This window comes from Panthera tigris, chromosome B4, assembly GCF_018350195.1.
Source record: "Panthera tigris isolate Pti1 chromosome B4, P.tigris_Pti1_mat1.1, whole genome shotgun sequence".
NCBI lineage: Eukaryota > Metazoa > Chordata > Mammalia > Carnivora > Felidae > Panthera > Panthera tigris.
The window spans coordinates 77,137,011-77,161,029 of record NC_056666.1 but is presented as its reverse complement, the minus strand read 5'-3'; the positions used below and the strand labels follow the sequence as shown (position 1 = coordinate 77,161,029).

At 47.3% G+C, this 24,019-nt stretch overlaps 1 protein-coding gene and 2 long non-coding RNA genes across 6 annotated transcripts; 2 read left to right on the top strand and 1 right to left on the bottom strand.

Moving 5' to 3' along the window:
* On the top strand, positions 1-2,337 carry LOC122240354. Its single transcript, XR_006219951.1, has 2 exons — positions 1-560; positions 2,188-2,337. It is a non-coding gene; the product is annotated as an uncharacterized LOC122240354 (long non-coding RNA).
* A 14-nt stretch (positions 2,338-2,351) lies between these two features.
* Positions 2,352-21,134, top strand: CELA1 (chymotrypsin like elastase 1). Of its 3 annotated transcripts, none has more exons than XR_006219948.1 (9): positions 2,352-2,431; positions 3,635-3,777; positions 4,456-4,538; positions 5,710-5,810; positions 6,912-7,037; positions 7,823-7,959; positions 9,228-9,373; positions 19,551-19,668; positions 20,034-20,111. XR_006219948.1 is itself a non-coding variant. In XM_042992319.1 (9 exons), the coding sequence occupies exons 2-9, from the start codon at positions 3,738-3,740 to the stop codon at positions 20,992-20,994; spliced, it is 801 nt and encodes a 266-aa protein (XP_042848253.1). In that variant the 5' UTR covers positions 2,352-2,431; positions 3,635-3,737; the 3' UTR covers positions 20,995-21,134. The 3 variants fall into 3 exon arrangements, 2 of the variants coding, with proteins under 2 accessions (XP_042848253.1, XP_042848254.1); XM_042992319.1 differs by lacking the exon at positions 19,551-19,668 and adding an exon at positions 20,977-21,134 and having other exon boundaries at positions 20,034-20,183; XM_042992320.1 differs by having other exon boundaries at positions 19,551-20,087.
* Positions 9,949-24,001, bottom strand: LOC102970269. Of its 2 annotated transcripts, XR_006219950.1 has the most exons (5): positions 23,775-24,001; positions 17,646-17,766; positions 13,596-13,682; positions 10,663-10,779; positions 9,949-10,234 (listed from the first exon to the last, which is right to left on the bottom strand). It is a non-coding gene; the product is annotated as an uncharacterized LOC102970269 (long non-coding RNA). The 2 variants fall into 2 exon arrangements; XR_006219949.1 differs by having other exon boundaries at positions 9,949-10,779.
* Between the last annotated feature and the right edge of the window lie 18 nt (positions 24,002-24,019).

Here is a 24,019-nt window from a genome sequence, read left to right as displayed (position 1 = left end):
TTGGGCATTACCACATGAGGGTGCCATGGGACCGCAGCTGCCTCTCCCTGCACAACTCCCACAGCAGGAGGTCTAAGTTGCTGAGAGCCTTCAGGACCCTGTGGAGGAAACATTCTGGGGGTAGCCTAGCCAGAGGGAGAGTGGAGAGTGGCAGGATGTGGCCAGGATGTGGCCAGGGGTGGGGAAAGTAAAAACTCCTTGCTGGCAAAAATTGGACACGAGGTCCCAGGGAAAATAAAGGGTTTATGGCATTGGTAAAGGAAACTTACCACTGGTTCCTCCTCCCCCATAGTGTCCCTTAGCTGATCTATTGGAGAATCAGTTGGCTCAGGCTGTGTAGAGCCACACACATCACCTCTGAAAAGTTCTGTCACATCACTGTCTCTTGTCCCCAGACATCCCTGTGGCCCCTAATCTAGCCTACATAATGTGTGTCAAGCCCATGTGGACACGAGCAGGTGTAAGATGCGGCTTTTCCTCCACGGAGCTTATACCCTAGAGCTGGCGAAGCAGCTGCAAGCAAGTCAGGACCAACTTGGAGATGTTCAGAGATGCGCCAGGTGAGATGGAAAGAACGGCTCCTTCCATTTAGGGGAGTCAGGGAAGGCCTCACAAAGATGGTGACATTTGACCTTTGACCTCACGGGTGGGTCCTTAGGTGGGATCCCACACAAGCAACCATCGAGACTCAGAAGAGTCACAGAGAGACAAAGGTACATGTGGATCTGACAAACCAAGGGGACATCAGGGTGAAGGAGTGGTGGATGTAGAAGCTAGAGGATGGGGACCGCATTGTGACTTTCATGGGACCTAGGCCCTTTTGTCTTCATAAAAAAAATTTTTTTTTTAATTACGTTTCACAACCGCATTGGTATAAAAATGAATATAATCCAGGCTGATGGTATTCATTTTATTTCTTCTGATTTTAAAAGAAATGAAAACTTTGTGGGCCTTAAAAGTGTTGTGGGCCCTAGGCACTGTGCCTGCTGTGCCTATGGGATAAGTCGGCCTGCAGAACAGTGGGTTGGGACCCAAGTGAGAAGACTTTGAAGGCCATGCTAATTCGGGTAAACCATAGGGAGCCAGAGATCCCAACTCTAATCCTAGCTTTATCTTTGGTTGCATTAAGGATCCAAACATTTATCAGGTGTTGATTGTTTGCCATTTATCCCATATCCTTCATGCTCTTATGGCTTCACTCAACAGCTCTCCAGCCAATATCATGATATATGCCCAACCAAGGTGGCCTGTTTAGTGCCAAGTTTCCTCACCCCTGTGCAAAAGCAGTATAATCTCTCCCAGGGGCAGTCAGCTAAGAGTAACTCACAGGGAATGAGAGGTGCAGCAGAAGAGAGGAAGAAAGCACATACGACACCTAGAGAGTAGGTCCAGATTGGGGAGTGAGGGGAGCACTAGGGGAGATTGGTGGTCAAGAAGAGGGAGAGGCCACTGATGGGGTGATACAAGACTTCGTGGCCTCCCCTTAGCTGGGGCTGGCCTCACCCTACCCCAGTATCTGCACTGTTCCTTAAAATTCACCCCTCTGATCATTCTCAGAGTTCACCTAAAACCTTAACACCTTGCTTAAATCTTGCTTAAAACCTTGATGCTGTGCTACTACCCCCTGGTTCCCGAAGACTCTCACTGTAGTGTTAAATGGCTGGTCCCTCCTGGGGCTCTATTTCCTACTTGAAGAATATTGGCGCCATTGCCCAAAATAGCCAAATACCCCAGGAGAGATTCTTATTGTTAATTACAAAAGTAATGGTGTAGAGGAGCCAAACGATACCGAAAAACATGAGTTTAAGAAGTGAAATTGATCCTCACGATGCCTCCCTACCTCTTGACTCATTCCCTAGAAGTACCAACTTCCGGGTATAAACCCTTTCATACCCTTTTTCTGTGAATAACAAGTACACACATACCCAGTACCATATCATTTGCAATTTGATGTCTTCATCTAATATCCCAAGGACATCTTTTCATGTCAGTTCATTAAAGTCTAACTCATTCTTTTTAAAAGCTGGAGAGTGCCCCATCATTTGGTTACACCTAATTTCTTTCACCTTTCCCTGCTGATGAACACTTGGGGTTTTTTTTTCCCAATCCTGCGACAACTTGGTGACAACCTCTACCATAACCCGCGTCCTCGTACATTTATTTTTGTGCCTGTGTCTCTTTCAAAAGGATTGCAATCCTAGAATTAGAATTGCTTGGTCAGAAGAAACACAATGCCTCAACATTTAAACCACAACTACTGTCTACGTCTGGCCCGAACGGTGAAAATGGGAGTCTGACCAGCAGTGGAGATGAGGCTGGGCCATGCAGACTAGGCACCGGTTGCTGGTTGCGAGGGCCTTAAGTGTCGTCCCTGAAGACTTTGGTTTTTATGCAAACACAGATTGGGTGGCCCTAGGCCAAGGGTACGGAGGTGAGTGTGACATCGACGGCGCCCTTAGAGGCTTACTTTGGAGTATGTGATATTGAGGGGTAATGTTTAGGTGGCCCTAAAGGCCTCCTCTTGGGCTTCTCATCCTGGAGCTAGAGCTGGCTTCTTAACTAGGGAGGTGGGGAGAGGATGGCCAAAGAGGCCCAGTTCCCCAGCCCAGCTCAGCTCAGCCTCTTCCCCATCTGCTTTTATTGGAATCCTGGCAGTCAGACTGGAAAGGGGGTCCTCCGGGTGCCCCGAGAGCCATAATGTGATGGCCCCGAACTCTATGACATGGCCTACGGAGCTCCTTCCTACAGCTTTTTCCAGGCCTCTCTTGCAACTGCAGGCATGAACCTTGGATTCTGGAAAGTGTCTAGGCCACAAAGACCCCCAGGTGAACCAGATGACTCTCCTGCCTCCCTCCAGGCTTCCTGGCTTCTCTCTGCCTAAATCACAGCCCCGCTCTTGGCCCTCTGCTCTGGGGCCTCCCGACCCAAAGTCCTCTGCCCGCCTCAAGGCGCCCTGCCCCTCCCTCCTTTCTCCTCTCCTGACTTTGACAGGCAGGGCCCTTCATCACCTACAGGCCAGGCCTGTTCCTCACCTGCTCCCTCTGCCCTCCATGCTCACAGTGCTCAGACCATCTCCCTATCCTGGGGCTACCCCTTCTAACCCACCTCATGGTCTCCTTCTCTGGGAGCTCTCTGGTTGGCTTTCTGTCTGAGTCTCCCCAAACCCGTTTCTTAGTACCTTCTTCCACCAGAATTCCCTCCACCATCCCTACTTGGTTTAGTCCTCCTGCATTTACACCTCTGTCCTGGAGGCATAGCCCACCTTTCTCGTTGGGCAGGGGGAGGTCGTGGTCTCTTCTTTTTGCTAACTACTCTTCCCTCCTCCACACCCACCCCTTGCCTCCACCTCCTGGTGCACTGAATGGATCTCTGCACTTACAGTGTCACTGAGGACAGTAAGGCAGTGACAGACTGTGAAGGGAGCACCCTGATGGAAAGACCAGCCCTGGTTCCCTCTCTTTTTTCTGAAAAAAGAGTTCACTGGATGCCTTTCCACTGAATGCAGATGCTTAAGTCAGCCCTAACCTGACCTTGTTCTGCCTTTGAACAACAGATAAATTAGTTTACTTGAAAATACATCTTTTCATTTGTATTTCCACGTCACCTGTGATTTTCCCCGGCCTTCCATCTGCAGCCCTGACAGCTGGCAGCAAGACGGTCAGCAAAGCTGCTGATAAGAGGAGTACAAAGAGGGCTTGGTTCATGGCAAGGGGGCAGTGGTCTGCTCGGCCGGCAACATGCTACGCTTCTTGGTGCTCGCCACCCTGGTCCTTTATGGTAAGTGGGTCCTCGGGCCTGACTTCTATAGGGCGGAGGATTTGGACAGCAGAGCCAAAAGCTATCCTGAAGTCCAGGCCTGCTCTCTATCCCAGGGTGAGATGGGACACCCTGTGGGTCTAGCAAAAACTTTACCCTCCTGGAATCCAGGGTAGGAGCAGTGAGAGCCACTCTCCATGCAGGACCCTCTGGATGGCAGGGCCTTGAGCCACGAAACAGAGAAGCCCCTTTCATGGGTCTGGGCTTCCTTACCACCCTCATCGACAGGAAGACATCCTCAGCAGGTGTCTGGCTGGGATGTGCACTGCCGTCCTTGCCCCCTGGAGAATCCTGCCAAAGCACCGTATGTGTGGGTAGAGGGGTGAGAGGTCACCTCGGGCCATTAGGATGACCCCGAGCAAGGCTGAGACCACAGGGAGCCTCTGGGGCCCTAGCCCAGTGATGTGAGATGGGTCCTTCGTAGCATGCCAGAGTTCTGGGGACACCTGGGGGTGGGGGGAAGCAGAACCCACTCGGACTCCCCTGTTTGGCGAAAGGGCTCCCATAACTCTCAGCTGGGCCCCTCACTTGCTAGGGAGGAACTGTGAATTCGCAGACAAAGCACAACAGCCACCCTGCCCCCCACCCTGAGCTGACCCCATGCTTAGTCATCACTCACTTTTCTTCTGCCCCACAAAGGACACAGCACCCAGGACTTTCCAGAAACCAACGCCCGGGTAGTTGGAGGGACTGAGGCCCGGAAGAATTCCTGGCCCTCGCAGGTGGGTGTTCCTTCACAGCCCCAGACTTCCAACAAAACGAGAGCTGCATGTGTGCTGGTATACAACATCATGTGTGTTTGTGCACATCCTTACCCACAAGTTCTCTAACTGTCTGGATTCTAGAGGTAAAAGGTTGAACGGGTCCAGGCTTAAGGTGGAAAAAGCATACAAAAGGTTTGGGGGAGGGGATCTGAACACCAGCCACACTTACTTTCCCAGGCACGCACCCAAACCCAAACCACATTTATGTTCCCAGTGGCACGAGCAAGACTGCATGCCAGACCCACAGCTCCACGTCCCAATACCCTGACACACACACACACACACACACACACACACACACACACACACACACCACTCCGCACTGTGTGCCTCTGCATTCAAGCACACCCCCACCCACCCCACCACCCCCCCCCCCAAGTAGAGCATGTAGCTTATTTGGCTATTTAAAGCGTTTCTACTTTCGTCACAGGGCAGCTAGGCTTTGAGTTAAGCAATTCTAAATGCGTAAAACTGGCAAATTAACTGGTGAATAACCACACTTTGAGAGGAATCACTCCAATTGGAATTCAATTCAGTTCACCGAAGTTTGCACCCAAATTTTCAGAAGTAGAGCGATGGTGGAACACGAGGTGCTGAGGAAGACATGAACTGATAAAATTGAATATTCCAGTGGTGGTTCTGAGTATTCCCTGAGGTGGGGGGACAGGACATGTCTGGAGGTCATTGGAGGGGGAGCTCTGGAGACCTAAGCCTGTGGGTTAGGTGATGGAGCCATTCCATGGCCACGTTTCCTTCCAAGAGGGAACGCAGGTCAAAGGACCTGGGTTCTTGGCCCTTTGCACCAACCCCGAGTGGGGATGTCAAATACGCTGTGTGTGTGCCTTTCCTCCCCCATCCACGTACACAGCAAACATCACCCAACAGTGGAGCACTCCCTGCTGATCCCGGGGCCGTCGGCACACCCCTTCTCACCGCCACTCCGAGGAGCCAATAGCGACCGATCAGTAGAAACTGACAGGTCAAATGAAACCCATTTGCCATCTCTGGCCCACAAAGCTGGAGAATGTTTGGAAGGATGGAAGGAATGGAAAGAAGTGTAATATGCAGTTTGGGGCAAAGCCTTTTAAGAAACGCCAACCTCTCCCTCCTTTCTCTCCTCCCCTTCTAGATTTCCCTCCAGTACCTCTCTGGGGGCAAATGGTATCACACCTGTGGGGGGACCCTCATCAGACAGAACTGGGTGATGACAGCTGCTCACTGCGTGGACCGGTGAGAAAAACAAAACCCAGCTTTGCTGAGCTTCTGGAAGGGGAGAAGTCTGGCCTTTCTGGAGGAAGATGTATCTTTGAGCACTCAGGACAAGCCTTTAAGGGGGTGTTGGGGGGCCTGTGGGGAGGTAGTAGACTATAATGAAAGGTACAGATTTTGGCATCGGGCAAGCTTAGGTTCCCATCCCGTTTCGCCTTCTACCTTTGTGCCTTTGGATGACTTCCTTAGCTTCTCTAAGCTCTCATTCTCTTATTTCTAAAATGGGGTCGGGGCGCCTGGGTGGCTCAGTCGGTTAAGCGGCCGACTTCAGCTCGGGTCATGATCTCACGGTCCGTGAGTTCGAGCCCCGCGTCGGGCTCTGTGCGGACAGCTCAGAGCCTGGAGCCTGTTTCAGATTCTGTGTCTCCCTCTCTCTGACCCTCCCCCGTTCATGCTCTGTCTCTCTCTGTCTCAAAAATAAATAAACGTTAAAAAAAAATTTTAAATGGGGTCATAATACCTACTTTGCCGAGTTATTGTGAGGATTAAGTAGGTAAATATTTCAGTGCCTGGTCAATGCCTGGCTGGCAATCATTTTTGTTCGTATGTGTCTTGAGCAACTGTTCTCAAATTTGAGCATGGATCAGAATCACCTGGAAGGCACAAATCAGAGCTTCTGACTTGGTGGGTTCAGGTTGAAGGCTGATAATCCGCATTTCTCACAAGTTTCCGGGTTATGCTGGCGCTGCTGGCCCAGGGATCATGCTTTAAACTATTGGTTTATCCTTCCCTCAAAATCTCTCTGTGGGCTGAGAGCCATTATTTCATTTATGTTCACCATACCTCTCCCAGGCTATGAGATACTCAGCCTCTGCTGCTGGGCTTTAAAAATGGGTCAGTGAAGTTGCTGGCAGTTTTTGTCACCGCCACAGGTTAGTAAATTCGAGAACGAGGGGGCTTGTTACTGCCTCGTCTTCCAGGCTTTTTCATCTGCCCTCTGCCTGGGCCAGTTACGATGAGTTCTTGTTCTAAAGATAAGATGTGAGATGGCTTCCCAACTTTTCTCTGAGGGAAAAGAGCCCCCTGGATCACTCAGGGCTTCCTGCTCTTGTCTCACTCCAGCAAAATGACCTTCCGTGTGGTGGCTGGAGAGCACAACCTGAGCCAGAACGATGGCACCGAGCAGCGTGTGAGTGTGCAGAACATCGTGGTGCATCGCTACTGGAACAGCAGTAACGTGGCCGCCGGGTAGGGACAGGGCTGGGCTGGCCTTGGCCTGGAGGTAGGGGGCTGACTGGCCAGCAACAGGGGCTTGGCTTCCCTCACGTTCATTCGGAAGGCCTCTGAGAATTTAGCTTTTGGGAGGCTTGAGAATTTTGGAAGGCCTTTGTGACTTGTTTGATCTAGGCTGGTTTGCGTGATCGGGTCACCTGAAACTCCTTCTCTGCAGCGTTCAGGTTTCCATTTCTGCTGTTGCTTAGTATTCATTTTAGGGAATCGACTCCGTCAGCAAAAGTAAATGTCTTAAAATGAATCTGATCTGAGAAAACTCGTGCCAGACTGAGCCGTACGTTTTGGGAAAGGGGGTAGTTAAGATGGTGGTCAGTGCTGGGGGTCGTGGGGGGCGGGGAGCGGGTTCAAGGAGCTGGGATATCGCCGCGGAGTTTTCAGACCCACGCGGCATGGTAGGTCTTTCTTCCCTGAGAATTCTTCTCTATGGCCAAGATCACAGCACTCGGCTCCTTTCTGATTCCCCATTCATAACTGAGAGACGTAAGCCCCACTACCACCACCGAGGTCGCAGAGGCCACAGCTAGACCACAACACCAAGACCTCACCAGCAGGTGCTGCTGTTCGACAAGTAATATCCTACAATCCAGCTGTGTTTGACTGAGTCGGAGGCCGAGCAAACCAGCCTCCCCCTTTCTCTGAGTTGTTCCTTTCGAATTCTATGGGCACACAAAGGCTTAGTGAGGGCCGCCCCGCGTGCCGACCTTGACGGAAGGCCTGAGCAGGCTCGTTTCCTCCCACAGCTATGACATTGCCCTGCTGCGCCTGGCCCAGAGAGTTACCCTCAACAACTATGTGCAGCTGGGTGTCCTGCCCCCGGCGGGGGCCATCCTGGCCAACAACAATCCCTGCTACATCACGGGCTGGGGCATGACCAAGAGTAAGTCGCCTGCGTTGGCAAAATCCACCACACGGGGCTTGAGTAGGTAGCTGGGCTTCTGGGGAGCATTTTTCTGTAGCCCTAGGTCGCAGCCCTAGTCAGGGACGAGGAACCAGAGATCGAAGAACTGGTGCGTGAAATCGAGCTAAGAATAGGCCATGGAACAGTCAAGTCAGAGATTCATAGAGTCTTATAACTGAGAAACAAAACAAAACAAAACATGCCACCTTCCCTCACGGCGTATTTTTACAAGCCTCTCATTTTATAACCTGAGGAAACTGAGGCCCAAGAAAATTAAGACCACGTGACTGGTTAGTAACTAGTTCGCTGGAGCCAGGACCCGGGTATCTGGCTCCCACTCTGGTGGTCGTTACACCATCACGCTACCTCCAAAGTCGCCGGGCTGTGGGTTGGGGTGAATAAACCAGAGGTAGCCGTAGGTCCAGAGGAGTGAAGGCAAAAGAGAACTCAGCTAGCTCTCTTCTGCTCATCGCGGGAAGAGTTCGGGTAAGCAATGCCATCCAGACAACACAGAAAGGTAGGACGGGCTATGAGCAGAGATGGTTAAGAAGGGCAGGGACATTAGGACTGACACAGACATCTGTCAGCCAGGAGGCGGTATTTGAGCTCTGGGGGAGAGGCAAGGCCTTGCCACAAGCAGCCAGTCTGCTGGGAAAACCTGGAGCTGACAGAGAGAGAGAGAGAGAGAGAGAGAGAGAGAGAGACATGCTTCTAATGCAGCTGCTCTCAGTTCACTTAATATCATAGTGGTTCGACCTCCTGATCTCTAGAACATGAAAGCATCGTTGTAAGGATGCAGAGAAGTAATTCATGTGCAAAGGCTTTGAAAAGTCCAAAGAGCCAGATAAAGGAAAGCTGCAGCAAGCTCTTAGGACATGAAAAGAAGGGTGTATGGTCCCGGTTCTGCTTCGTGGCGTTTACAGTGTGAAGTGAAAGCAGGGGAGTTCTCGACAAATACGACCATTCCGGTGACTTTAAAGTGCTTTCCTTTTTTTAAGCAGCAGTAGGGAGATTGGAGGTTGGTGGTTTGGAGCTTGGGAACAGCGATCAAGGATGAGCCCTGAAGGAAGGGGCCCGTAGCTTGCATATAAAGTGGGGAGGGGAGAGGATGTGTGGCACGCCCTGGAAGGAGCTTGCCCTGAGTTCAGCTTTCACTGGAGCTTGGGAAGGCTTGGGAGGGTGTGGAAGGCTCCCCCCGCCCCCGAGAGGGTTTGGGGCTGACCTCCAACGCTGTGTGTCCTGTTCAGCCAATGGGCACCTGGCCCAGGCCCTGCAGCAGGCTTACCTGCCCAGTGTGGACTATGCCACCTGCTCCAGTTCCAGCTACTGGGGCTCCACCGTGAAGAGCACCATGATATGCGCTGGAGGAGACGGAATTCGCTCTGGATGCCAGGTGAACACGTGCAGGAGGCATCAGGAATCGCAGGCTGGGCCCCTCCCCTCTTGGCCTCCCAAACCCCACCCCCAACCTTTTCCTCACTCCCTTTTCCACACCTGCTCCCACCCCCTGTCCAGACTCCGCTTGCTACTCTGGCGTCTCAGTGAGAATGAGTCTGTGCCAGGAACTCGGCACTCAAGGAATCTGCTGAAATTCACCTTGCCTAATGCCCTGACCTCAGAGGCTTGGATGTGGCCCAACATTTGCGTGTTGGTGTATGTGTGCGTTCTTTGGAAGTTGTTTGTCACCTAGACTTTTTACAGCCTGGAGTGGTGGTGGTCGTAACTGTGTATAAGAAAAGCTCTGTTCCCATCGATCCCGGCTTTCCTTGTGCCTCCTTCTTCACCAACCCTTTACCTCAGTAGTATTTCCAGGAGTATATACGGATGAATGGGGCAGGGGAGAGCGCACAAAATAGTGTTATAATCATTTATATATATGATACATGGGATCCTCTTCTCTTTAGACAAAATCAGTCAGCAGTGTACCATCTTACAGATTTCTTGATGCAGTTCAACAAATGTTCTTGATTATCTATTAGAGGCCAGACACTGTGCTAAGTGTTAGGGATACAAAGATGACTCAAATACAGTGTTTTAGTGGAGGAATGGCAGGAGCAGACATACGATAGAACGTGTAATACAACGTGGGTAAGTGTCATAATAAAGATACGCGTAGGGTGATATAGGAACCCAAAAGATAGGCACTTACCTGTACCTGTTGGGGTCAGAAAAGACTTGCTTCCCCCCAAGAAAGTGGAGCCTGTAGTGAGTCCTGATGGTTAAATGGGAGAAAGCCAGGCATAAAGGGGAAAAGCTGTTCAGAGAGAGAAACAGCATGAATGAGGGCATGGGCCAAGAAACCATCTAGAACACTTAGAGAATTACAGGGCCTTCCCTACAGCTGGAGCAGAGGTCAGAGCCCACAAGCCTCCAAATCCACGGCCTGTTTCTCTGCAACCATTCTGTAGAATGCTTTTTGCATTTTTAAATGGTTGGGAATAAATTTACAAAAATAATGTCATGACACATGAAAAATATAAGATTCTAATGTTCATTAAAGAGCATTTAATTGGAACAAATACAGCCATACTTGTTTATTTACATATTATTCGCGGCTGCTTTCAGAGAGTTGAATAGTTGAAACAAAGACTCCACAGGCTGCAGAATCTAAAATGTTTACTATTTGGCCCTTTATAGAAAAAGTTGGCTGACCCTTGGTCTAGAAATAAACTATTACCATACCAGAGAAGGTCAGGAGAGGACACTGAAGGCAAGCAGGAGCCACGTGACTTAGGGCTTCAAGTGCCATGTGCAGGGGAAGAAAATTTTTCCGTCTTCCTTCTAGGTTCTTTGGCTCACCTAATAATTAAATTGACATAGGACAGATTAGCAGGAGAAAAACGAATTTAATCTCATATGTGCAGGAGCTCATAAACATTTGAGACTCAAAGAACTTTTAGACAAAGAAAAAATAAATCTGTGAAGAATTGGCAAGACAAAGAAGTTTGGGTTTGGTGTAAATTAGTTAAGACCCAACAAGGTGAGGTAAGAGGGTTTGTTCTATAGCCCTGAATTCCCTATATCCAACCATAAGGATGTCTCCTTCCCTCCTGGTACGGGGGGGTACCTTTCACATGGGACATTTATTTTCTGCTTTCCGAGAAACAAAGTAGGGTTAGAATATCCTTCTTACATTGTCTGTGCTTAAGTAACTTTAATTCAAAATAATCAAGGTCCCAAAGTGGTATATTTTGGGGCAGCCTGCCCTGAATCTCCATCACATGCTTAGGGACATGAACTTTATCTCTTGGGCACTGGGAAACCATTGAAGAGTTATAAAAAGGAGAATAGCATTATCAGAGTTGCCTTTTAGAGGTATCGTCTAATGACAAGGTAAGCGTGTCTTTGAAGAGGGGAAGGGTGGATGAGAGACAGGTTAGGAGACTATTGTAATTATCTAGGCAATAAATTTGAGGGTTTGAACTAGGGCAGTGGAGAGGAGGGAGAAAGAAGGAGCAACTGGAGTGACTTCCAGGCATCCGGTTTAAGTGATTTAGGGGAGGGGTTTGCTGCCTCCAATGACAGAAGGTTTATAGGATTTGGGAAAGAAGGTGATGAACTTGATTCTGAACAAGTTGAGTCTGAAATCCCAATGGGACATTCAGGTATAATTAACCAGTAAGTAATTAGATATAAAGAAGAAGAGAGTGTGGGGAGAGCTGGGCTAGAGATACAGCAGATGAGCTCCACTCCCCACCCCAGCCACCCCCATCCTGCAGGGGAAAGGTTGTAGAATGAGAAAAGAAAGAACAGTGAGTTGAGGAAAAACTATGATAACATGAATACTTGAATGCTGCAGGGGTAGGTGGAGGACAAAGAACCCATAAGACCTAAGAGGAATGAGAGGTGATAAGGGTTTTCCAGAATCTCAGGAAATACTAACGTGTCATACACAGTATGACACAGTGCATCCAGGAGCCACAGATCACTGAAGTGCCGACTTGCACAGTTGGTGGGTCACTGGTAACTGGCAAGAACAGTTTCAGTAGACTGGAGGGGGCAGAAGTTTTACTGAAGATAAGAAATGAAGAGGCAACAAGAAACATAGTAAGGAATGGAGAATGCTCTTCCAAGAATCTTGGGTGAAAGAGAGGGACCAAAAAAAAAAAAAAAAAAGTCTGGTAGCTTTAAGGAGAATGACAAGTCATGGAGGGGCTGAATATAGTGTTAAAAGTGAGTGTGTTAATAGGCAGAGAAGAAAGCATCTTGTAGAGTCAGTGAGAGGAAATAACGGATGGCACAAGATCCCAGAGGAGGAGCGATGGAACCAAGAGCACGGGAAGAGAGACACCAAAATGTGCGCGGATATGAAAGAGTGTGCAGGCTGGGTGGCTGGAGCATGGCAGGGGTTTGCATTATTTTGTCTATTTACTTATGAAATAGGAGTCAGGTTGGATGCTGACAATGAAGGTACAAGGGTTGTATGGGTCTGGATTAATTAAAGTGAGTAGGACGATGACTGACCTCCAAGATGTTACTGATAGAGTGAGGTTGCAGACCGCGCAGTGACTAAGTGAGCGTGTGATTCACTCCATTTTACTCAAGACCCAGTTGCAGGGATGCGTTAATCCAGGGCTGGGTTTTCCTGCATTACTGGAGCTAAAGGACAAGACTGCAGACCAAATGCAAGGTCCGAGCTGAGTGGAAAAAGAGAAGCCAGCTGTAGGATGGTAGGCTGACTGAAAGAGTAGGATCAAAGGACCAAATGTTTCTGGTGAGCACCTAGAACCATGGAAGTAAGGTGACCAGCTCATCCCAGTTTGCCCTCCTAGTGTTAAAACATAGAAGTCCTGTATCCTGGGAGCCCTACATGCAGGTAGAGACTGATAGGTAAGCAGTTCTCTTCCAGGTCCTCACCAGCCAGCTTCCCCTATTACCTTAAGGTTTAACCTTTCTGAGTTAATTCACTTTCCCTCTGCTCTCTCGGGGTCTTAAAGTCTGAATAAGTAGAGTACTTTTCTTCCTGCAGCCACTCTAAACTGACAATTCTCTGAGGCAGTTGTGTCTCCAGATCCCTTGCCACTGGAGTTTCCCAAGAGTGTGTCTTCTGGGTTTTCAGACTTCTGGGTCCCCCAACTCTTCACCTCAGAATGGATCCACTCATTCCCACCGAGCTCCTTCCCAGCTCTTCCTCCTGCCCTCAGATCCTCAGCCACACCTTCCATCTCTCCAGAGCCTGTGTTTCTTTTCAAGTCAATTAACATAAGATGATAGTGTTATATGTAATTTAATTACCTTCCATTCCTCTAGCCCAGAAACACTCTCAACACTCTATTAGAATTTGGGTGGAAGATTTTTAGGTTGTTTTGTTTGATTTGTTTTGAGTGCAGTAGTCTAAAGAAAACATCCTCTTTTCCTAAGCAGTAGTTGGGGTGTGGTACAGCTAGTTCCTTTTTAAAAGAATCATCCCCAATGTGAACTTTTGGTGTCTTTTCCTTTTAAGCTTCAATTTTTAACGAGGCTATATGTATTAAGTTGCTTAAGGTGACAAATAAAACTATGAGTTTAATGATGGAAAAGAACAATCATTGTGTTCCTTCCACTCTTCTAGATCTCCCTCCCCAGAAGGGACCACTTTCAACTCTTGTCAGCTGATTCTTTTGGGGTCTCCATACCTCTATAAAAATAAATGCTTGTATTCCTACTTTTCAGTTCAGGCATTATGGGTGATGTGGATCTCTCTTCCTTTTTCACAGAGGTACCTGTTAAATAACAAAAATTCAACTGAGTAAATTTGAAGATCAAAGTGGCTTTATTCAAGGACTCAGGAATTGGGGAGTACCCCATCTAGCAAATAGAAAGGAGCTCCATCAAGCTGCAGAAAAGGAAAAGTTTTTAAAGGCAGAGAGGGAGCTGGAATAAAGGAAATTATTAGTAAAGAATGCCTTGTTTTAGGCAAGGTTGTCCTCCCAAGGGGAACAGAGAGGGTCTCTTAGCAGATTACCTCCTCGAGCTGACCAGGAAATTCCAGTTTGGCTGGCTGAAGGTCACGGTTCTGAAAGAAGCTGAAGCTGCAATTAGATTAGGTGTTAAGTTTTTGTGGGGTTTAGCACAAGTGACTCAGTTTTGGATCTACTGTCTCCTCAGCAACTGCCCTGTAGTTCTCACAGCTTTTTGTGAAATTTTGTTGATCCTTTGTGTGGTATTCACAGGTCATATGGTTTTTTGCTTAATCTCTGTGATATTCACAGGTCATGACTTCAGGTTCAACGATCTGTAGGTTGCTCGTTCTCCTCATTCTTTTTCTGATGTTCCTGTTTTGGGGAGATCATTTTCTTGGTGGTTAGTGGCTGTGAACATGCATTTAAAACATTTGACAGAATAACAATGGACAGGGGAGACTATTATGATTACTATAAGCAGAATAATTCCCAGTGTTTAGAATGCACTTTGGAGCCATGGTCCCCAACATCCAAACCAATCAAAATCAAGTCAGTCAAAGAAAGACCCTGTTGTAGCAGTCACCCTTGTAAACCACGTTGGCTTGCTCAGTGATCTTACGTAATTGAGTTTCAGCTTCTCCAGAAGTGTTAATCCAGCATAACAGGTGGTATTGGCCACAGTACAGACATCCCCTCACTCAGCTAAAGATAATTAAGGACTATCCTATCATCAAGAATAACTTATGGGGCACCTGGGTGGTTCAATCAGTTGAGTGTCTGACTCTTGGTTTTGGCTCAGGTCATGATCCCAGGGTCACAGGATCAAGCCCCGCATTGAGCTCTCTGCTCTGTGTTGAGTGTGGAGCCTCTTGAGATTCTCTCTTTCTCTCTCTCTCTCTCTCTCTCTCTCTCCCTCCCTCCCTCTGACCTTCCTGACTCACTCCCTCTCTCTCTCTCTCTCTCCCTAAGGAAAAAAAAAAAAAGAACTTTGGCTAGAGAGTCTAAGGATTTTTATTGGGCAGCTATTGTCTTGGCAACAGATTCTACAATATCTTTAAGAGTTAAAGAGAGGTTTCTGATCATATGCTCATGTACCTTTACTCCTAACCAGGGAAGTGTAGCCCTGCCAAAGGAAGTGAATCCTGAATCATGAAAAATTCCTTTCTAACTCAATGATCTAACTCGATGATTCCTTTCTAACTCAATTCTTTCTCCAACTCGGTGATGTAAATCCAGGGCAATTGTACAATGAGGTGTCTTAGTTCATTTGTGGAAAGCCTAGGGGCACAGTTGGATAACCTAAAAGGCATTTCCTGGCTATGTGCTAGCTATCTTGTCATTCATAGGCCCAAGGGGAGTGATAATTACCACAAAGACAACCCCTCTCAGGGCACAAAACACTTCTCAGTAAGATGGCACTGTTAATGGATTCATTCTCAGGGATTGTTGCATTTGTCCATTCAAGCCAGGGGTCAGTTACGTCTTCTCTCAGCCTGAAATAAAAAGTTGTTCTAGGGGCGCCTGGGTGGCTTGGTCAGTTAAGCGTCCGACTTCGGCTCAGGTCATGATCTCACGGTCCGTGAGTTCGAGCCCCGCGTCGGGCTCTGTGCTGACTGCTCGGAGCCTGGAGCCTGTTTCAGATTCTGTGTCTCCCTCTCTCTCTGCCCCTCCCCTGTTCACGCTCTGTCTCTCTCTGTCTCGAAAATAATAAATAAAAACGTTAAAAAAAAATTAAAAAAAAAAAAAAGTTGTTCTAAGTTCCAGAGGTTATCCCCCTTAGCCATGGCCCAGGAGATATGGATGATGGCATTATCTTTCTAGGCCAGCTCCAGAGTGAAGGAAAGAAAGGGAAGAAGAAAGGGTTTCGTATTTAGTCAGTTAAAGTATGAAGTCTTCATCTGGCATCTTGGGAGGAAGCAAGTCTACCTCCATGTCAGCTACTTCTCTTCCTAGTCACTTTGACTGGAACATCTCCAGTGTTTGTGTAGGACCCGATGTCAGGTGGGACCTTCTTCAGCTGTGAGATGCATGTCCAAGTCCCTGGAGTCTGACCACCATCTGGGTGGTGAGGAGGACCTGGGGTAGTCCCTTCCAAGGACTTTCAGGAGCAATCTGTGTTCTTATTGATTCCAAATCAAAAGGGTGAGAGAACATTGGAAATGTTAATTTGAAGAGTCAGAGCCAGATTTTTTTAGGAAACTAGAAGAATTCAGGATCCAGTTTATAAGTACATAACAGAACCTCAGAGACAATTAACAGGATTAGAATCTAATACAGATGATAGTGTAAACATAAGTTCTTCCCTCTACACTTACCTTCATTTTTTTACAGAAGAATTAGTTTGTTTACATTAAACTTTGCCTGATTATTTACATAAGTGCAGCAAGAATAGTGACTGACCACATAAGTTCTTTTTAAGACTGCTTTGCTGGAATCTTACAAGCAAAGTGCCAGGTCAATCTTTCCATGAGGCTTTATTGGCTCTGTAAAGTCAACCTTAGTTTCTTTCTTTTCTTTCCTTCTTCCTTCCTTCCTTCTTTTCTTTTTCTTTCTTTCTTTCTTTCTTTTTCTTTCTTTCTTTCTAGTTTTGAGAGAGAGAAAGAGGAGGGGCAGAGAGAAAGGGAGAGAGAGAATCCCAAGCAGGCTCCATGCTGTCAGTGCAGAGTCCAATGTGGGGCTCGATCCCACAAACTGTGTGATTGTGACCTGAGCCAAGATCAAGAGCCAGATGCCTAACCAACTGAGCCACCCAGGCACCCCAAGTTGATCTTAGTTTCTTGAAAGTGTCTGGTCATATCTGAGTCTATGCATAATGTTCTCAAATATGGTATTCCAGTCAGAGCTTTGGTAATATAACCAATGTTTCTAATTGTGTCTTGTTACAAGGAGATCAGATTCTCATTGAACCTATGTAAACAACTAACTGTAGCTTCCCTGGAACAACATGGGCTTGAACTGTGTGGGTCCATTATATGTGGATTCTTTTTTCAATAAATATACAACAGTAAGTGTATTTTCTCTTCCTTATGATTTTCTTCATAACATCTTATTTTCTCTAGCTTACTTTACTGCACGAATACCATATATAACACATCTAACATATAAAATATGTGTTAATTGACTGTTTCTCTTATCAGTAAGGCTTTTGGTCAATAGTAGGCTACTAGTAGTTATACTTTGGAGGAATAAAAAGTTATACAGGGATTTTTGACTACACAGGGAGGGACAGTCAGTGTCCCTAACCCCTATGTTGTTCAAGGGTCAACTGTATATTGTCATGAAAAGACTACTTGAGAATTTTTGAATTCTGGAGGGATCAGGTAGGGAAAAAACAAGTAAATGTTTCACCTTTGGTCACAAATGTATATCTTACCAAATTGTTGATAGCTTAAGAGAAAAGATAAAAAGGTTTCCTAAAATCTGGAAAAGAAAACAATAGACAACCGGTAGTGTTTTAAACAAGAAGTCATACAAATGATAATCATCCTCTCCTCCTCAGTTCACTCATGCCCATGTAATTAACATCTGTCCTATTTGAATCCATTTTTCCCACTAGTTCTGGAAGTTCTCACCCAGTTCAGTTGCTTGATCTGAAAGTTATCAGGAACCTGTATTCTAGAGTACCCGTTAGATTCTTTTCCATGAATTTCTCTGAGGATAAAACACATTTGCAGGAAGCTTTTGTAAAACAGTAACTCTCTGTACATGATAAAAGACCAGAAATGCCCATTATTAAAGATGTGATGAGAGTTCATTCTTAATGGAATTGACAAAGGGACTTACCCATGGCCCTTGGAAATGGTGAGAAAGACAGTAAACTCAGGGTTTGCAGAGTTTTATGCCTGTTTCTTGGTGTCCCCAAAGCTGTCAGAAGTGCCCTTTGCTCTGGCCTCTGCCACCAAATCTGTTAAATAACAAAAATTCAGCTGAGTAAATTTAAAGATCAAAGCAGCTTCATTCAATGATTCATGAATCAGATGGCATCTCCTCGAGCGAACGGAAAGCAGCTTCATTGAGCTGTGGCAAAGAATGCCTTGTTTTAGGCAAAGTGGCCCTCCTAAGGGGTCTATCAGCATATTGCCGCCTAGCGTTGACCTAAAAATTCCAGGTTGGCTGGTTAAAGGTCACATTTCTGGGAGAAACTGAAGCTACCGTTAGGTTAGGTATTAAGTCTTGGTGGAGTTTAGCATAAGTGACTTTATTTTGGGACTGCTGTCTCCTTTTTAACAGTTGGAACGTTTTGGAAGAGTGTGTTGTGATCAAAAGCAGCATTATAAGTGAGATTACATATATCTTCATGGAGTTAACGGCTGTTCCTGGCTGTCTCCATCCTTTCAGAGACAGGCTTGGCACACACAAGCACGCATATGCTTTATTGTGGGTCGCTAGTCCTGTGTTCCTGTATTTCTCTTTCTTCTTTGATGCTGCAAATCCTTCAGTGAGTTCATGAGAAAGGGAAGCGTTTTGGGGTTTTTTTTTTTCCCGTTCCTCCCCCCTCCCCTTCTGGCCACTACCACTCTGTTCTCTGTACCTATGAGCTTGTTTTGTTTTGTGTTTAGATTTCACCAGTAAGAGGGATCATCCTGTATCTGCCTTTCTCTGACTGCTTTCACTGAACACACTGCCCTCGAGGTCCATCCACATCGTTTCAAATGGCAAGATTTCCTTCTGTTTTAAGGCCTGAACTCTTATCCATGTTGTATTCTAAAATCACTTTTCATTTCCTGCAGAACTTTGTTTTCCCTGGAGTTAAAAACTGTCTTTAAATCGGCAAAATATATGCCCATTTTATCACTGATTCGGCCCCACACTTCCCCACTAATTTCTTAAGTGACTTATTTTACCCTCTCCTGACCCCAGTATTTTGTGTTTTTGTATGGGTTTATTTGCATTCATCGTGAGAGAGCCTTGGTGGGTTTTCTCATTTTAGAAACTCCAGAACTTTGGTTCTGAAAATGTTTGTTTGTTGATGACTTCTTTCCTTCCATTTTTTATAGTCTCTTTCTAGAATTTCTGTTATTCACCTATTTACCTCCTTAGACGGTCCTCTTATTTTCTTAGTTTCTCTATATTTTGTTTGTTCTACTGTATCTTCCAATCCTTCCAACATTTCATTTCTACTATCATACTCATAATTTCCGAAGGCTCTTTTTGTTTTCTGAATGTTTCGTTTTGCAGTATGCTGTTCTTGCATCATGGATGCAATACTAATCACAGGTTTTTATTGCTTGTTTCCTTCTCCCTGCATACCCTTGGCTGCCCCTTCATTTTTTGTTTATTTCTTTGTCTCTTCGTTTTGAATTCTATTTTTATCTTAGAGGCTTTCTTCAGATGTGTGGTACTCCTTGACCATCTCCTTTCATTTCAGAGTGAGGTAATAAAAAGCTGATCAGTAGCTGTGAGCCTTCGGTGGGATTCATCCACACTGAACTGGTCTGTTGGGTGACCTAGTGAAGGTCTGGTGGTTTCAGTGGAGGACCTCTAATGGCAGGATCTTTAGGTCTTCCTTCTTGTGCTGGTCAGATTTTCCAGAGAACTATCTTTTGATTTTCTGTCTGGAATTATAGAACTGGCATCCTGGGAGCTGAGTAAGGAGGAGCGTGTCCAGGTAAACCCAGGTTCCTCTGATTCTAAGCCTGAGCATGTAACCATTACCCAATGTATCATTTTCTCTCCCTTTCACCCCAGTTTAGTTTCATGTGTTGACTACTTACCCTGTGTCTAAAGGCTAAGTCTAATTGGAACCACTGGTCTAAATGCTGGGGATGAAGACATCATGAGGACACCCTACTCCCCCCACTCCCAGGTTCGATTTAAGTCAATAAAAGCTATTGAGCTTAAGACATTCAAAGTTCTATGCTAGCACTGTGGAGAGGAAACGTGTCAGTAAGACACAGTCTCAAAAAGCTGTTTCAAAAAGCTCATAGACAGGTGTGGCAGGTAGAAACAAATTATGAAACCAAAATACAAGGCAGAATATGACCTAAGTACAGCAAAAGAAAGGACAGGAAGATGAGATTCATCTGGATTGTGGGGATATGAAGGAAGTAGGGATTTGAATTGGAGCTTTAAAACTGCACAGGGTTTGCATGCAGAAGTGGGGTATAAGCAAAAGCAAAGGTCCAAAGATTTTAAAATGGAGTTTTAGGACCCTCCTTCTCCTCCCTGCAGGGTGATTCTGGGGGCCCTCTCCATTGCCTTGTGAATGGCAAGTATGTTGTCCATGGAGTGACCAGTTTCGTGTCCAGTCTGGGCTGTAACGTCGCCAGGAAGCCCACAGTCTTCACACGGGTCTCTGCTTACATCTCCTGGATCAACAGTGTAAGTCCTCTCACATGACAGGTTGAAACAGGGTCACCTGGAGACCCATACACTGGCGGGGCTGGGGAGCAATAATTGGACAGGGAGGCCATCATCTTCCTTACCACATACGTTTACTCCTTTCCCTTGCCTCCATGATGCATTTCCCCTCAATAATGCTGCCATCCCAAGTTCCCCTCTGCATACCCGCTCAGCCGACATCACCCAAGTGCTTACTGTTTAGGGTAAGGTGGTGACAACAGCAGACCTCAACCGGACAGAGGGCAGTGCTGTCCTAAGTCAAAGCCAAGAGAAAAACAGCTTCAGAAAGTCCTGCGTGCACCTGGGAAAGGGAAGAGTCACTAACGTTTTCTCCCATGAGCTCTTTCTAAGGGCATTATGAGAATCTGCTCTACCCTTTAGCAAGAGGTTTTACTACCTTAGATGATGCTTGAAGGTTAGATGAGGCTTTACCTACACTGACCTAGTGGTAGCTTCACAATCATCCCACCTATGCCCTCTAGCCTTCAAACACACTCTGGAGTCTCGTGGCGTGAACTTTGATTCACAACCATTTCAAGGCCTATTCTTGCCACTAGGTGCTACATATGTGCCTAGAACATTGAATTGTCCTGACACAGCTGAGACCAACTTCCTACCATACACCTACCCTCCCTCTCCTGCCCCCCCCCCCAACTCCCTCAACTCCCCTCAGAAACCCAGGGCCGGGCTACACTCAACCAGGAGCCCTGAAGAAAACAGAAGGGAGGGAGGCAGAAGTTACTGACTGTGGACATATTGGCTTTTCCTTCAGGTCATTGCTCCCAACTGAACGTCTTCCTGAATCTCATGGCCTTCCCAAGATGATGCTTAGACCCAAGAAAGGACTTGAGGCCATCAAGGAAAAAAAACATTCTGAGAGGCCATTGAGCCAGATCCAGAAAAGCAAATAAAACTGAATATGCATGATCATCCTGAGTCTTTTTGTTCGCTATTAGGCCCTCTAGAGGAAATGGAGTTATAGGACCCAAGTTGGATTTCACATTTCTGTGCTGGATCTTCCGTTTACTGCCATTTCACAAACTACGCCAAGTGGGAGTGGTTTTACGTTACTCTTTTTTGCATCGTTTTAGGACCCACCTAGCCATTTATCTGCCCATCTGGTATTTCTCCCATGTACATTTGCTATATGCAAAGGCACAGAGTGTTTTCTAATGTTCTTGAGTGACGAAGCGTGCCCTGACTCTCCCAGGTAGATTGTGGGCTCATCCTTCTTTTGTTCCCCCCTCCAGTGCCTAGAACAGGCGCTCGCCCCACGGTTCTGGGCGATGGTAACTGCTAGGATACACTACAGATCGGAGGATAGGCTTCAGTAGTAGGTCAGATGCCAGCAGACAAAGAAAGTGACAAATTACAAAGGAGGCTAGGGAGGCGAGAATAGAAAAAAAAGGAGAAGATACTGAACGAAGAAAGGAAAGGGTTGAGCAGAACAAAAAGGGAGAAGAGACCGCAATACAGGGCCTCCAGCTAAGTGTGAGTCAGCATGTCAAGGCCAGGACTGAAATAGACCACCGGATCCAGGGTTCTGTAAACCACAGAGAACTGGGAAGCTGATAATTCTGCCTCATCCTGGCCGGGGCTCAGTCTGTTGGAGTGGCCTACAATCGACCGAACAGGGAACCGAAAGAAGGCTAAGAGGTTGAGAAGCAGCTTTTCATAGCGATCACAGAGGACCAGACCAGAGGGAATAGGTAGTTAACATTATAACAGGAGAAACCGGCTAAGACTGGTCCTGGAATGTGCAGGCTGCAAAGTCAGCAAAGGCCTCTGGAACAGCGTAGGCATGCACTGTAAGAAGCTGGGTCAGGACGTCTGCGTCCCCATCTCAATTCCAACACCGAGGAATCGGGGAACCTCTGGGCAAGTCACCAGCTTTTTCTGACTCACTTTCCTCCTCTAGTTAACTTCTGAAGATCGTCCGTGCTCTAAAACCACAGGATTTGGTGATCATCAATTTCAGTTCCCAAGAGACTGGCATGGAAGAGAGTTTCTTAGGAAGCAGTGGCTGGGGGCTGTGTGGCTGAGGATGCCGTGGACTCCTGTCCTGTGAGTGACATCGGTGTTGCCCTCCTTCTGCTAGTGACAGACCTGTTATCATCACCATCTTCTCTCAGTGTTCCCACAGCACCGCCATCCTCTGGCCTTCTCCCCTCTTCTTCCCATCCAACATCAAGTCCTTCCATTTTCTGTACTCTCACCCCTTCTAGAACAGCCCCGCGACGAACATCAAGAATAAACCCTAATGATGTAGAACCTGACAATTTTGTATCCACCTCTATATAAATGCATTAAGCACATACTATTATAATCGTCTGATGACCAGCCCATCTCCACCTTCAGACTTCAAGCATCTTGAGGTCAGAGACTGCATTTTTAAAAATTTATCTTGGGGCGCTTGAGTGGCTCCATCGGTTAAGCATCCAACTTCGGCTCAGGTCATGATCTCACAGTTCATGGGTTCAAGCCCTGCGTGGGGCTCTGTGCTGACAGCTGGGAGCCTGGACCCTGCTTTGGATTCTGTGTCTCCCTCTCTCTGCCTCTCCCCCCTCCCCTCAAAAATGAACAAATGGGGGCGCCTGGGTGGCGCAGTCGGTTAAGCGTCCGACTTCAGCCAGGTCACGATCTCGCGGTCCGTGAGTTCGAGCCCCGCGTCAGGCTCTGGGCTGATGGCTTGGAGCCTGGAGCCTGTTTCCAATTCTGTGTCTCCCTCTCTCTCTGCCCCTCCCCCATTCATGCTCTGTCTCTCTCTGTCCCAAAAATAAATAAAAAACGTTGAAAAAAAAATTAAAAAAAAAAATGAACAAATGTTAAAAAAAAAATTTTTTTTTTTTTAATTTTATCTTGGTTTCCCAACACCCAGCAATGCCCAGCACACAGCTGACCCTGAGGGCAGTATGTCTGTTTGGGGGAATGGCCTGTAAAACAATCGAAGACAAGCCTCCCTCTCCACACTCCTCAGGAAATTATTTTGATCCTCTTCCCTTCCTGGAGGAATGTTACCTCCGCTGTAAAATCCGTGAGTAAATGGTTCCTCCAAACCTACTGTTCCTAATTTCCAGCTATCCCCTCAAGGGAGACAGGAAGTAACTTCCTTTCGGGAACCTTCTCCCTCGGGAAGGCACAGATGTAATCTCAGCAGCCTCGTCCCCACTTTCCTGGTCTGTCTTCACTCTGCTCCACCCAGTACAGGCCCTAGTCTGTCCAGCCAGAAAGTCTGCCCCCTCACCCCCACCCCAGCATGAGCTTCCATTCTCTCCTCCCCAGTCCTTTTCCAGTAAGATCCTCTCCTTTCCCAGGGACCCCCATTTCTACCTCTGGCTCAGTTGTTGCTCCCTTTCAAATCTGCCTGTGGAGTCCTGTCCCTTTCTGCGCTCTATCCCTACCAGTTCTAGGCTTACTGCCAACCTCTCCGCAGAGGCTTTCCATCTTGAAAATCCCTGGCACCAGAAGCGCATTTTACTCGACAACCCAGGAGACGTGCCCGCGGACGTGAAACACGTTTCCCCGATGTGGTCAATGCCCGTGCTAAGTGGAGATCGCGATCTTTTCTACCCCATCGTTCCAGTGGCTTCCCGGTGCTGAGGGTTTCGGCGAATCGGCTTTCTGGCGCAAACGTGTCCTGGCTCGCAGGAGAAAACTCGGTTCCCTGGGGCTGGCGCGCCCGTCCCTCGGGGCTGCGCAGCACTGACGCTGGGCTTGAGTGAGCGCCGCCTGAGGGCAGGCCCAAGTTTCCAGCCTACTTCTGAACAGGTGCAGCCCCCAACCTGGGCTCCAGAAGTGCCCGGTGGCCTGGGGGG

Coding starts and splice junctions, on each gene's coding strand:
- CELA1 (XM_042992319.1), top strand. CDS start 3,738: ATGCTACGCTTCTTGGTGCTCGCCACCCTGGTCCTTTATG. Junction 4,539..5,709: donor AGAATTCCTGGCCCTCGCAG/GTGGGTGTTCCT, acceptor CTCCCCTTCTAG/ATTTCCCTCCAGTACCTCTC. Junction 7,038..7,822: donor AGCAGTAACGTGGCCGCCGG/GTAGGGACAGGG, acceptor TTCCTCCCACAG/CTATGACATTGCCCTGCTGC.